The sequence below is a fragment of the Dromiciops gliroides genome, chromosome 5, assembly GCF_019393635.1.
Source record: "Dromiciops gliroides isolate mDroGli1 chromosome 5, mDroGli1.pri, whole genome shotgun sequence".
Lineage (NCBI taxonomy): Eukaryota > Metazoa > Chordata > Mammalia > Microbiotheria > Microbiotheriidae > Dromiciops > Dromiciops gliroides.
In genome coordinates, this window is record NC_057865.1 from 43,150,027 (window position 1) to 43,164,922 (window position 14,896).

Genomic DNA, 14,896 nt, shown 5'->3' on the forward strand with positions numbered 1-14,896 from the left:
CATTATCTGCCTCATTGCCCAGGAAAGGAAATTTAATTCTCTTGAATACATTCCATTACTTCACTTTTTATGGGAGGATGAGTGAATAGCAAAAGTGAATTTTCCCTGTACGATATGTAAAATGTGAGAACTGTTGTTTATCATGTCTTTTGCCTTTTTCCATATTTGCGTCATTTAAAGAACCATAATGGAGACATAAATCCAAGAGACCTTAAAATATGATATACAATCCATGACATTCTTCATCACAATTCCCTCAGTAGAGTAGATTAAAAAAGCTTGTCAGATGCTATTGAAAAAGTGCTGAGCGACTGAATGCTGAAAAACTACAAATACATTTTATACACACGTCTCCAACGGATTCCTTTGCAGCTAGGCTAACATTTACATACAAAGTTACATACTTTGTTACACTAACCCCATCAGCATTGCAAGAGCCCAAAACACTAAAAAACCACCCTCTAATTCCATGAATATCTCTAGTCACTTTTTTTTACATCTTACACAAACCAAATGAAACTTACTATGCAAAGATGGTACCATTGTAACCATTCATGCAAGATTCAACAATGCTTTTGGCCACAGTCGAGAACACCGACTCCTGTGAATGAAGTACCAAATGTGCTGTTAAAAGTTTATAATTTTAAAAAAGCCTAAACTACTTTATGCTGGTTGGATTGAATTATCATTTAAGTAGAAGGATGAAAAACAAACTCATAGCTCTCCTTTTCAGGTTACAAATTAAACTTACCTGAGTGGTGTCCATATCTGCAATATGATCAAATGTGAAGATCTTAGGCTCAGGTTTAGAATGCAGACGGAGGGTATTGGAAGTGAGCACTGATAAGCACAAGCCGGGGTGCTCCCCATCATTTAGTACGGGCCCCTCAGTAGGGGGACGGACTCTTATAAAAACTTTGATGACATCGCCCTCATTGCTAGAGGGAAAAAAACAACATTTAAAGGCAGTTTTACTAAAGATGAGTTTCTAGTTAAAAGATACTTAAAATTTGAACTCTCATCTACCTGAAATTTTTCCATTCAACAAATCAACCTCAACACCAATCTATCTTATCCCTTCTTTCTCTATCTCTCTCCCCCCAACTCCTTATTCTTTCAGTAACTCTAAGGTTCTACTGAAAGTCACAGGGTATTCATTTCATTAAGCTCCAAGTGTTTCTCCTAGCTCATTCTGCATCACCTCAAGAGAAGAAATATCACATTCACATTTTATAGATTAGAAGTGATTTCGCCCAAGGTTCCAGCTAATTAAAGCAAAGAAAAGGAACAATAGCTCACTATTGCACATTTACATAGCCCTTCAGAGCTTCCAAAATTAGAATCCTGTGAGGCAAGTAGTATAAGTATCATTACCCTCTTTTATAATGAAGAAAAGGAACGCCAGAGAAATTCAATGGCTTGCCTATGGTCATTCAGCTATTAGGTGTGTTAGACCCCAGATACTCATCAATGTCTCTCCACTCAAAGCCCAGTCTTCTCATTAAGGCCCTAATGCCTTTCCAGTCTAAGCTGCCTTTTCTACATCACCTTCAAAATGCCATCAAAGAAGCTTTCTTACCTTACTTGGTTAGACTGTGATGGTGTTACAGCCCGTAAACTGTCTAGAAAATAAAATGGGAAAATATTAAATATGAATTAAACAGGTGTCATAGGACACTCAGATACTGATAGAGGGTTGTTGTTTTTTTTTTAAATCTTACCTCCCCAACAGTTAATGAAATCGTGAAAGCGATATGGTGAAAGTAAAAACATCTTTATTTTTCAATTAAGGGAATGAAACAGTCTCAATTTAAAGTGGTTTTTTTTTTGAAAGCAGAAAGTACCATATAACAAAACCTCAGCTTTGAACCATACTTCTAGTAATTAACCCATAAGTATAATGGATAGCTCTAGACTCAAGCATAGATTTTTTAAAAAATAGTTTTTGACAGCAAAGTTGCACTTCTGGGGTTTTCTAAGTAACAAAAACAGAAGCAAAGGATGGCTATGACAAGAAAAAGAAAAAGCGGAGGAGGGAAAATCACTTATACATCTCTTGGTGTCTTCAATAACCATAGCCATGAAGTCACAGATCCGAATAATATAGAAGAAATGAATTGTCCTATAACGGCAGTAGTGAGTTTAACTTAAACTCTGTGACCACATTTAATTAATTTACATGAGCATTATAGAAGCAGTGTGGCAAAGTGGACACAGGCAGGAAGAAGTGGGTTCAAATCCTGCCTTGGGCACAAAGTAGCTGTGTGACCAATGACAAATAACAGCCTTTCAGCACCACAGACAACTCTTAAGTCTAAGTATTTGGGGAGGTGCTGACACTGGGGTAGTTTCTACATTGGGAGGGAGTACTTTATACACATGACAGGTCCAAACTTAGGTGGGGGAAAAAAAAGAAAGAAAATAATAAGGACTAAAGATAACATATGTTGTCATAGACTAGGTCCAGAAAGAGAAACCTACTTCCAGTTTTTCCCTTTATGAAACCACTACATTTCCCACAAATCAGCTACGGTATTTTAAAGGTTGCACCTTCATATACCTCAACCAAAACAACATATGGCAATAGAGTGAATGCAAAAAGGGAGCTAAGAATCTGTCTTCCATTAAATCAGATGTTAAAGAGATTTGTGAGAAACTATGGAAAACAATACCACTCTTTTCATTAAGCTTGTTTTGGAAAATATGGTTTTAATAAAATGTTATGTTAATGTAATGGACTTACTGTCATTTTAATGAATTAATATTTTTAAATTTATCAATCTTAATTTCTAAAATGGTAAATATTGATATGATTCACATAAACAAAAGCTCTTGGAGGTTCTCAATAATTTTTAAAGAGTGTAAATGGGTCTGAGACTAAAAAATGTGAAAACCACTAGTTTAGTAGAAAAAGCATTAAGCCAATCTTCCCACAAAAGGTGGATCCGAATTCTACTTTTCTTTGTGTTTCTAGCACCTAAACCAGTGCCTATTATCAGGCCCTCAAAGTACATTTTGTTCATCTGAATTAGTTACCTGTGAACCTAGAACAGGTAGTTTACTGAATGAATAAAGCATTTATTAAGTTTAATAACTTTGCCTCCGTTTCCTCAATCTCTAAAAGAATAAAAAAAAAACCCCAAACAGTTCCACCAGCCTGGTGAGTTATAGACTAGGTCTAACAGTCTTTTTAACATCAAATTTGGAGAAGTAAGAGACCTAAGGGTCTATCAGTTTCAACTCTGTCAATTTTCAAATGAAGAAAACAGAGGCTCTAAGATGAGTAACACACACAGACGATTTGGTAGTAGGGTCAGGATTCACACCCAGGACCTAATATCCCAGATTTAAGGCTGGAAGGGTCCCTGGCAGACCCTGAAGGTTTAACCCCTTCATTTCACAGGTGAAGGAGCCAAAGCAAAGAAAGATTAAGACTAGCGATAATAGTAGTTAAATTTTATGTAGTGCTTGAAGGTTTGCAAAGCGCTGCACACGTGTTATATACACACATGTAGATTACACATGTATCTTTCATCTTGTTGTTCAGTCGGTCCGACTCGCTGAGACCCCATTGGGGGTTTCTGGCAGAGATAACGAGCGGTTTGCCGTTTCCTTCTCCGGCTCATTTAGAAGATGAAGAAACCGAGGCAAGGAGGGCAAAGGGACTGGCCCAGGGTGGGCCACACAGCTGAGAAGGATCTGAGTGGGGTCTTCCAGACCCCAGCTCCCGCAGCACCCGGCGGCTCCGCATCACGCACCTCGTGCTATTCAAGGTTACGCGTTAGCTTATTGTATACAATGTCACCGCGTTAATTATAATAGAATTAACGGGCCCGGCCACAGCTGGAGGGACCTGGGAAGGTCCTGCCCCTCCCTCCAGGCTTCCCCTTCCTCCTTCCCCCAGGCCCTGGCCGCAGCGGCGGGGGGGGCTTCTAGTCCGGGGTGGGGGGAGGGTTGCCCCCAATTAGGGGTCGGGGCCCCGGCTAATGACAACTGTAGCCACCCTCGCCACCCCCCTCCCCCCACGCGCGCTCACCTTTGACACCAGGTGCCATGACGTTCACACTCCTAAAAAACGTAAACCCCAACCCCGGCCCTAAGAAAAAGTTGCCACTCCAAGTCCGAACAAGATGGCGGCGTGTTTGAATTTGGCGCTAGGCAGCCGGAAAGGGGCGGAGCGAGCACGCCCCTGGAAGCCACGACGGGAGCCGCCATGGTAAGGGCGGAAGTCAGCGGAAAGAAGGTGGAGCCTCATCACATGTCGGGGAGCTAACGTCACACATTAGAAATCCCCAGACCCGCCCTTGGCTACGGAGGCCGGAACGGGAGGAGGCGGACTACCGCTTCCGGGAGACGGGTAAGATCCGGGGGCCCCCTTTGCCTTCCTCCCATCCCCGGCCGTTTCTTCTCGGAGAAACCATGAGCAAGCGGAATCAGGTGTCGTATGTGCGTCCGCCGGAGCCCGCGTTCCTGACCCGCTTCAAGCAGAAGGTCGGCTATAAGGAAGGGCCCACCGTAGAAACCAAGGTGAGGAACTTGTCCCGCCCCTCCAGTTGCTAAGGAAACTCTTCTCGAGCCCCTTCACTTCCGGTTGTTTCTGCGCTCTACGGGCCGCCGCCTGGGTCATGCCAAGCCCGGTGCGCTATAGCGTAGCTCCAGCCCCGGCGAAGGGGGGCGCCCGGGTGTCCTGTCGCAGAGAGAGGCCTGCGGGGGGAGGGGGAGGCTTGGCACATGAACCACGAGGGAGCGACGAGTTCAAATCTTGCCTCAGACACTGGCTGGGTGACCCTGGGCATGTCGCTTAACCTAGGCCTGCCTCAGTTTTCTCATCTGTAAAACGGGCATCTAGCAGTTTAAGAAACGTTACATCAACTTTAGCTGTTGTTGTTACTGTTGTTCTTTTCATCCTTATTGTGGTCCTCCGTATATCCAATTTTGGCCTTCACATTATGTTATGGGCCCAGGGCACCCCAGAAGTTCTCTGGGGCACAAGAACCTTCTCCTTGAGAAACTAAACCAAAGGACAGACACACCTAAAGAGATAAGTGGAACCAGATGGGACTGAGCTAGCTTCGGGACCTCCACCCTTCATTCTGGTCTCCCTCAATCCAGGGGAGATAAATTTAGGTGTGGCTGCTGCCTTTGTGTCCTGAGGAGATTACTTCAGAGATCTGCAGCTGCCCCTCACCCAACTCCTCCAGCCACCACCAGTGGGGGATGGTCCTCCCTCACTAAAGGAACTTTTCGCAGTCAAATGGTCACCCCCCCCCCCCCCCCCCCCCCCCCCCCCCCCCCCCCCCCCCCCCGCCATCAGTCCTCTATAAAAGTACCTGCCAGTCTCCTGCTCGAGGAGATTGGTATCTCAGAGCCCTTCTCTGTGCCATGCCTTCTCCCCATGAGAAGTCTAAGGATTTCTTTCATGGTTTCCCTTGCCTTCCCCTTCCCTTCCCTTCCTCAGCCCCAAAATAAACTACTAAACTATTCTAACTGGTTTTGTGTGCAAGAGGGTGTAATTCTTTAAAGAGGAGTCCCTGAGGACCCCTAACCCTATTTTCCCCATAACACTTACTTGCCCCAGGGTTGGATTAGGGCAGGTCCCTCACCTCTTAATAATAACTATAATAGGGGGCAGCTAGGTGGCACAGTGGATAGAGCAGCAGCCCTGGATTCAGGAGGACCTGAGTTCAAATCCAGCCTCAGACACTTGACCCTGTCAGCTGTGTGACCCTGGCAAGTCACTAAACCCTTCTTGCTCTGCAAAATAATAATAGTAATGATAAGAAAAAGAATGAGAATAAGAATAAATAACTGTAATAACAATAGCTAGCATTTATTTGGAACTTACCACTGTTTTCTCATGTAAGCCTCACCCCCCCCCCGCCCCCCAATGTGGGAGCTGTTATTATTCCCATTCCACAGAAGTGGAAACTGAGGCCCACAAAGGTTGAGTGACTTAGCCAGAGTCACACATCTAGGAAGGGTCAGAGGCTGGATTTGAACTCAGGGTCTTTCTGATTCCTGGCCCAAGGAACCATGCAGCCTCCTTCTTGTGCTGGGGGTTGGGTGTTCTTGGAGGGAAAGGGGGAGATTTGGACCAGTTATTGACCTGTGTAGCCTAGTGTGGGGGGCGGGGGAGGGGCAGCGGGTCTCACAGCTGGTTTGTGTCAAATACAGAACAGTCTTTTCTCACCCCAAGTCAGAGCTGCAACTGGTTTGTTTTACTTGCGGGTGTGGCGAGCAGAAAATATTAAAAACAAAAACATCTATTCTCAAATTAACTTTTTTCAGAAAAGTTTAGTTAGCAAGTGGAGAGACAGGAGCCCCAGGACAAGGAGGTTGGACTAAATCACCTCTAAGGGTCCTTTAGGTTTTCAGTCTAGGGTCCTCTAGCAGGGAAGATGTGGGGGAATGAAGTCCGGTGAAGGGCTTTGGGTCATTGGCTCTTGAACAGTCTGATCCACACCCAAAAGGGGGCATCTCTCTTAACACAAATTCCACATAACCTTGGCACCATCAGGTTGGCTGCCGGGCAGTTGGGGGACGTGGTCACTAATGAACACTAGCAACTCAGAAAGAAAAAGTGCTCACATACTCCAGTATCTCCTTTTTACAGGGAAGATGCAACTAGTCCGTGATCTCACAGGTACTGTGCGTCACAACTAAGTCCAGCATTCATCTTCTGCATTCCACGGGCCTCAGTCACAGATGGGGTTGTATTGGTGACGCCATCCCTTCCGTGCTTTTTGGGGTGGTCCACAGCACCCAGCCACTCAACTTTCCTCATCCCAGAGCTTAGTTATGCAGAACTCCAGGATGTTCTCATGTTTTGCTCTCATTTCAGAGGGCGCCTCCCCCCCCCCCCCCCCCGAAAATCACCAGCCCTTGAAGTATTCATTGAATACCACCTGTACCTGCCCACTACTATGAAGAGAAGTGGAAGTACTGGAGTATAAGACAGGCTTCCTGACTTCTCAAAGCTTTTAGGTGAGTCAGGGGGACAGCAACCTGCCATTTCCTGGATGCAGCGAGCTCTTGGTGAGGAAAGGTGATTGCCACAGCTCAGCAGCTCACCTGTAACTTCTAGTCTTGGTCCTGAAAACTGGAGTCACTTGTTTGTGTTCACACAGCTCCCATATGTAAGAGACCGGCCTTTAATCCGGGTCTTCCTGACCCCCATCCTAGTCCTCTCTTTCTTGAGCCAAGCTGAATTTCCTCTAACTTAAGGAGACTAGATGATTCAGCACTACATCCTTGATAGGCGCTAGGTACTAAGTAGCATTGGAATAGTTGGGGACAGTTCCACGGGGGAGAGGCAGGATCAGAGCTGGGGTCTTGAAAGATGTGGAGAATTTTGGCTGTAGGGAAGTGGGGGAAGACATCTCTAGTCAAGGGCATGATATGAGCAAAGAAGTAGAGGCCGAAATGAACACTGGATTTAAGGTGGTAATGTCAGTGCTCCTCTGGTGATGCCGGATGACTAGGAGCCTTGAAACCCCAGTATCTTCAAAGAATCAAGTAACCCAAAGAGGAATGGATAGGTGCACTTGGTACAGATGGGCAGCCTCTTTTTCCAGCTGCCTTCTAGGAAATCTTTCTGGAGAATTCTATGATGTAAACCAAAGCTACAGAGCCATAATCAATTCAAGTTAATAGTATTCACAATCAAGAGACTGTATTTCAAAGGAGTCTGTAATCCAGCAAGTCTATGGTCTAAGGCCAAGGACCCCTTTAGTTTATAATCATGAGATTACGGCCCACTACTGGATGGATTCTGAGACTGGGTGGCACACTTGGGTTGGAATTCAGATTGTCAAATGGACAAAGTTTTTTGAGTTATTTTCCCAGGAGCGGTTTTGCATGAATTCATTCACACCATTCCCAAATCTCCTTGTGTCCAAAGGTCCAGCTTCTAGGATTGAATGGAATCTGTCTCCAGATGGCGTCCCAAGCCTAACCGGCTCACTTTTGTATCAAAGAACTCTAACTAACTTCCCAACTACTCAACTACAGACTGACATAAAAATCTGAGCTAAGCATCATCTCTTCATATGGTTGGTTCACTGTAACCCACCCGTCCTCTATAGGCTGTCTAGTCAAATCCTTGCCTAAAGGCATTTCTCAAAGCCAAAGGCTGGGGGACAGATATTCCCTAGCTGGAACTCAATTTAAATGGAAAAAAAAATTTTTTTTAAACAGTCCAAGCACTCTTAGAGTTACTTCATTTTTATACCTTTCAACTTAACACAAGTATAGTATAGATTTTTAGAAATTAGAATCAGTTTGTAAATTTCTACTCCTTACTCCCCAGACAATTTATCCAACTTAATAGAACTAATAGACTTCTAATAACAGTAGAAGAAAGCCACATAAACATCGAAATTTTAAATTACTGTTTTAAAGTTATGTTAAACCATTTAATGAGTATTTCTTCCTTTCCTTATGCCATGACATATAGTGCTGCCTGGCACCCAGAATTTTTGTTTACATAAAATCTTTTACAATTTAATTAAAGCCTCTGGAACCCAGAGGAATATCCCTGAGATATTTAGATTCCCCCCTTCCCCCCACCCCAGTTTTTAATTAAAAATCCAATACTGTAACTGAGAAGTAATATAGAAAGAACCTAAGGCCAGCCAGCAGATGGAGTACAAAATGTATTCTTCCAAGTACACATTGATAGAACTGATAATGTTAAAATGATATTTATTAAACACACACTAGAAAAAGCACAGTGTTTATGTTGTAGAACTCTGATAACGCAATAGAAATTACTTTTTTTAGGTTCTTGAACCCTGGTAGTATAAATGAGAAAAGGGAGAACACCATATTATTTCAGGATTCTGAGTTAACACAGCTTGGGTGATAGAGGATTCCTGAATCTGGGGTCATAACCTAAGAAAGCTGTTTAATAATGGCTTCTCCTTTCTCAGGAAATAAGAGTATTGTTTTTACATTAATTTTTGTTGCCTCTGTTGAAAGAAATTATTAGTAGATGAGAGTGAGTTTAATAGCTACTGTTGGGGCTACCTTTTTAAAACCACTGTGTTTTATGTTTTTAAGGTAGAGGAATCTTTGTCAGATCTACTGCACGTGAAGTTTCAGCACCCTTCCCTTCACCTCCACCTCATTTCACAGTAATGGCCTTAATAAAGTACAAAACTAAAAACTCGAATCTATAAAATCCTTCTGCCTTTAACAGCCTTCCTCCTAACATGTTGTTTTTGTAGAATGCTAGGCAGGAAGTGGCTGTATTCAGATTTTGAGATTGTCACTGTTCTCTAACACCACCTGGCTTTCAGTTATTGAAATGGGAAGAGGTCACATTTTGCAGCGGGCATGGCCACAATGTAGGCAAGTGGAAACAGCTCTGTCCTCAAAAACACCTCCAGACATTCTGCTAGCTCGAGATCCTTTGGTTTTAATAAACTTCTCTTTTAAAATATTACTTAGCTTTGGGAAACTGAAAACTGTTGCTCCATCATGCTTTAGTGTGAATGTTTTAAAGCAGAGAATACTGCTTCTTTTAAGAGAGAAATTCATTTGGGGAAGGCACAGAGGGAGAGGGTGAGGGCCTGTTGTAGAGCTTGGTGCTGCAGGTAGGGCATGCTGGAAATAGAGGGGCCTGGTTCATTGGAAGAAATCTGGAGAGTCCTGGGCATGTGGGGGACAGAACATTGAGAAAAAGGGTGGAGAAGTGGAAAGACCTTATAACAAGGAGTATGGGAATTGATTACAATCAGCTGTGTCCCTTTGACAGTTTGGACTCCACCCCAAGGGTGGCCCCACAGTCTCAGAGCCAGCAAGGACTTCTGTTGTTGTTTTTTGTTTTTTTTTTTGCGGGGCAGTGGGGTTTAAGTGACTTGCCCAGGGTCACACAGCTAGTAAGTGTCAAGTGTCTGAGGCCGGATTTGAACTCAGGTATTTTTGAATCCAGGGCCCGTGCTTTATCCACTGCGCCACCTAGCCGCCCCCAGCAAGGACTTCTGGATGGTGGTGGTACCTCCGCCTCCTCCAGGCTGCTTCCCTGCCACATGCCTTTGATGAGACAGGCACCAGTGACTATTCCTTCTGAGGAGATGGAGTACCACCATCTTTCTGCCCTGCCTCTGGCTGCTATGTTCTGCCAGGCCCTACTCCCTGCCCAAATTACTCAACCCAATCAGAGTGTGAGTTTCTTGAGGGCAGGGAGCTTTTTGTATCTGTATCCTTAGTGCTTATAGTAGGCATGCAGTAAAAAGGTTCTTTCAGATTCCTTCCTTCCTTCCTCCCTCCCTCCCTCCCTCCCTTCCTTCCTCCCTCCTTCCTCCTCCCTCCCTCCCTCCCTCCCTCCCTCCCTCCCTCCCTCCCTCCCTCCCTCCCTTCCTTCCTTCCTTCCTTCCTTCCTTCCTTCCTTCCTTCCTTCCTTCCTTCCTTCCTTCCTTCCTTCCTTCCTTCCTTCCTTCCTTCCTTCCTTCCTTCCTTCCTTCCTTCCTTCCTTCCTTCCCTCCCTCCCTCCCTCCCAGCTTTATCACCTTTTGGCTTACTTTTCCAAGAACAGTAATAAAAGACGACTCATATTGATAGTAATCATTGTGATTGGTTCTAATTCCAAATCTAGCCTTGTTTACCAATTTGACCTGGGAAATTGACTTACTTTTGGAGAAGTCCACTGTGTTCTTTTGTATTCCTCAGGCAAAGAATAAGATTGAATCCTTATTCAGCTTAGCAGCATAATTGGCCCTGTTATCCGTGCATTCCTGTGATTTGCGGACATGGAGGAGAGAATGCTGCAGGAGGAGAAATCATTCTGTAATTAACGTTATCAATATACCTCAGTAGGCCTTTTTGGAAACTAATTCGGAAAAGCTTAGCTACTTCCCAGGGACTGGGAACCAGTCCCAGGGACTGGTTTTTCAGCTAGTCGTTTGGAGTGAAAGGATCGATTAAAGGAAAACCAGAACATCCAGAGCTCAGTCTCATCAATATCCCAAAGGATTTTGTTTTCTTTTTGTTTTGTCCTCTCAGAGCATTTATTCTGTACCTAATTTACCCACACCACTGAGTCAGGCACCTTTCATAGCCGTCCATCCAAGACGCAGACAGTGGTTGAGAAGGCAGAGAGACAAATGGCAACCACAGTGTGAGGGTCAGAAGGGTCCTTAAAGATGATCTTGTCCCACTGTCTCATTTACAGATGATGAAACTGAGGCCCAGAGAGATTAGAGGTTAATGATTTGCCCAAGGTTTTGCTGCTAATATGTGGCCAATCGAGGTGTGTAAGCAGGGCTTCCGACTTAAAGTCTCTACCATAAACGACAGGAGAAAATAAAGACAAGCAGTCGGACAAGACTCAATAGTAGATGTTATAGAGGAGGTCTGTTCTGTACCACTTCCACTTTAGGCCTGCCCTGATGCCTCTTGGTAGCATGGGCATCTTTCTGGGCTCTCCGAGGCTATATTGGGGAGGAGAAGCTGTCACTTAGTGACAGGGTCCCTGGAGTGTTAGGATGACCTGAATCTGAATCTTAGCCCAGCTAAGTCACTTAATCCCCTTTAGCCTCAGTTTTCTCATTATCAAATGGGGATAATAACAGCACCTACCTCTCAGGGGTGTTGTGAGGATTGAATGGGATAACATATGTAAAGTGTTTTGTAAACAAAGAGTACTATGTAAATGCTAGTTTTTATTGTTATTACCACCAAACTGGAAAGGCTTTGCATATAGGCTTGGTAACAGGCTAGACTAGGCAGGTTTGCAGAGGCTCTTCATGAGTTTGGCCACAGGGTGATGCATTTTTTAGCTACATTTGGTTACTGTGCATTTATTAAGCACCTACCATGTGTGAGATGCTGTGCTAAGTGCTAAAGATACAAAGGTGAAAGATAGTCCAGGGAGCTTGCAGTCTAATGGGAGAGGCAAGAAGACCATCTCCTAAGTAATGAAGGAGTGATCATCTTCATTGGTGCGAAGCATGTCTGGATGAATGAAATCACACATTCCTGAAGTATTGGAATTATTGTGGATAGTACGTTTCTTTTTTTTAAGTTTTCTTTTATATTTAGAATTTTATTTTCCAAATTACATGTAAAATACATATTTTGACATCAATTTTAAAATAAACTTTGTGTTCCAAATTCTCTTCCTTCATCCCCACTGCCCACCCCCCCCCCAAAGAACTTACGCAGTTCAATATAAGCAATACATGAGCAGTCATGCAAAACATTTCCACATTAGCCAGGTTGTGAAGGAAAATAGACAAAAATAAAACTTCAGATAATGGCACTAACAAAAAAAATTATGTTTCAATCTGTATTCAAATACCATTAGTTCTCTCTCGGTAGATGGATTGCATTTTTCATAAGACCTTCAGAGTTGTCTTAGATCATTGATTGCATTGTTGAAAATAACCAGGTCATTCACAGCAGATCATCTCACAATATTACTGTTATTTTGTATACAGTACATTTCACTTTGCATCACTTCATGCAGGTCTGCATCCTTCTCATCATTTTTTTTTTAATAGTAAAACTACATTTATATAGTACTTTAAAAAGAAATTTCCTTACAATAAACCCATGAGATTGTTTTTTGCAACAGCTATAATAGATTACATTTATATAGTACCTTATACTTGACAAAGAATTTTCTTCACAATAGTCCAGCAAAGTACCATACATTTTGCTATCATCATCATCAATCAATCATCAGTGGATGGTACTTTTCAAGGATTAGTGCTTATTGGTTGGTTGAAAATGAGAAAAGGAAGACATGGAGGCTTTGAATGTAGCCAGAGCAAGGCTCCAGAAAGACATCACATCTCTCCATACTGGTACAGGAAGATTGTATGGAAGGGATGGTGACGTGATTATCAGTAATTGGCTATTAGTAATCACTTCTGTCTTTTGGATTATAAGAGTGATGGAAATCATACGTATTGGTAAACTATGAGAAAAATCATCTGAAAGAAGGCAATGAACAGATGTCTTTTAAAAGTAAAAGAAATAAGGTAGTAGGGGTGAGGCCTGGTATATATTTGCTTTTCAGTTATTGTGAGATTCATTAGGAGCACTTAGTTACTTAATAAGGACAGATTTATCAGGTTATATTATTTACTTAGTAAGGTTATATTTTCTCTTCATTTTGCAATTTCAAATCTATGGAGTTGGTTGGGGTTAGTGATCTGGTTTGTGTTTTGGGATTTTCTTTTAGAGAATTCAGCCTGAAATTCCCGAGGGAGATAGTGACAGGAGTGACAATGAAGATGAGCAGCCACAAGTTGTTGTACTGAAAAAAGGAGATTTATCAGCAGAAGAAGTAATGAAAATTAAGCAGCAGATAAAGTCTTCCAAATCAGGTATGTTCTAAGTCAGTTTCATTTTCCAGATTAGCCTGAAACATGGAATGAATTTATCATATTTTCCTAAGATATTTAGTCCTTATCATAGCTGCTGGCATTTTATTGTGGTCCTAAGTCAACTTTGCTGAAAACCTACTAAAAAGTCCCTGAAAAAGTGGAAGAACCAAGTGAAGGTTTCTGGTCATCACACTACTTGGATAGACCTTTTAAAAAAATTTAACCCCTTGCCACCTAGCCCACTTGAGATCTAAAAGGAAAAAGAAAAAGAAAAACCAAAACCAAAATTCTTGCAACAGATATGCATAGGTGAGCAAAACAAGTTCCCACCTTGATGGTATCCCTAGAGCTTGGTGGCCTGCCTCATCAGCACCCTCTGGAGTCACAGTCGGTCATTGCATTGTTCAGAGTTCCCATAGCTTTCAAAGTTGCTTGTTTTTGTAGTGGTGTTGATGTATAAATGGTTCTCCTGCTCACTTCACTCGGCATCAGTTCATAAAAGTCTTCCCAGGTTTCTCTGAACCCATGTCTCACCTTACTATAACATTTCATGAAGTCAGGAGAAACCGAAGGATGCTTCTAGCACTTTGGTCTGACCACTGTGGCTAACTTTGTGGGAGGATATAGACAAGAGGTACATGGGATGGTCAGGCACACATAGGTTGGGATCTGCACCTTTGGAGGCAATAGCCACATTGATAAGATCTAAGGGCCATTTTAATAGAGGCCAGCTATTGTGTGCAAGTCAGATGCAGATGTTATTTGTACCTGCTGATGGTCTCCAAATCAGGATTTGCCCCGTTTTGCCTTTCTTCCAATAGCTTTGTTAACAACCCCTGTTTTTCTCTAATTCTCCTAAGAAGTGCTTTTTTAAAAAAAACTAACTCTTCCCACCAAAAATAATCAGCCATTAAAGAAAAGCAAAGTCTAAAAGGAAAGCTCAGTCTAATTTTAATAAGATCTTCTATTATGTTGTCGTTATACCACAACTTATAAATACTAGATTAACAATATGTACGTTGTAGGGATCACCTTCTAGAGAGGGACTAATGAAGTATTTTTTTCTTGGTCAAGAAGTCAGGTCAAATCAACAAGTATGTAATAAGTACCTACTATGTGCCTGGTACTAGAAATACAATACAAAAAAAAAAGACAGTTCCTCCTCTCAAGGAGCTCACAGTCTAATTCCTATAAAATTTTTTGTTAAATGGCCTCTTTTCAATCTTCATCCTCCTAGAGCTCTTGTTTTTCATTTTTTTTTGTTGTTGTTTTTTAGTGAGGCAATTGGGGTTAAGTGACTTGCCCAGGGTCACCCAGCTAGTAAGTGTTAAGTGTCTGAGGCCAGATTTGAACTTGGGTCCTCCTGACTCCAGGGCCGGTGCTCTATCCACTGCGCCACCTAGCTGCCCCTCTTGGTGGCTTTTTGCACGGCTTCCCACCCCCTCCTAAATTTTTTTCCTTCTTTAATGGTTTGCTCTGGCTTCCCTTTGCCTGACATTACAGGGGTACTACAACTTGACCTTACTGTGCCTTCTTCGCCTTGGCTCGTATTACTTCTGTCT

At 42.8% G+C, this 14,896-nt stretch overlaps 2 protein-coding genes across 2 annotated transcripts in view; one reads left to right on the forward strand and one right to left on the reverse strand.

Moving 5' to 3' along the window:
- The window catches only part of KIF15 (kinesin family member 15), a 53,708-nt gene extending 49,555 nt beyond the window's left edge, over positions 1-4,153 (reverse strand). Inside the window, exons 1-4 of the mRNA XM_043967123.1 lie at positions 4,037-4,153; positions 1,580-1,622; positions 752-938; positions 525-601 (exon numbers count right to left, since the gene is read on the reverse strand). Of these exons, the coding sequence (XP_043823058.1) occupies positions 525-601; positions 752-938; positions 1,580-1,622; positions 4,037-4,055 (326 nt within the window). The 5' untranslated portion in view covers positions 4,056-4,153. The remainder of the gene's footprint in view (positions 1-524; positions 602-751; positions 939-1,579; positions 1,623-4,036) is intronic.
- Positions 4,154-4,307: 154 nt separating this feature from the next.
- The window catches only part of KIAA1143 (KIAA1143 ortholog), a 35,540-nt gene continuing 24,951 nt past the window's right edge, over positions 4,308-14,896 (forward strand). Inside the window, exons 1-2 of the mRNA XM_043969252.1 lie at positions 4,308-4,527; positions 13,190-13,334. Coding sequence (XP_043825187.1) covers positions 4,420-4,527; positions 13,190-13,334 — 253 coding nt within the window. The 5' untranslated portion in view covers positions 4,308-4,419. The remainder of the gene's footprint in view (positions 4,528-13,189; positions 13,335-14,896) is intronic.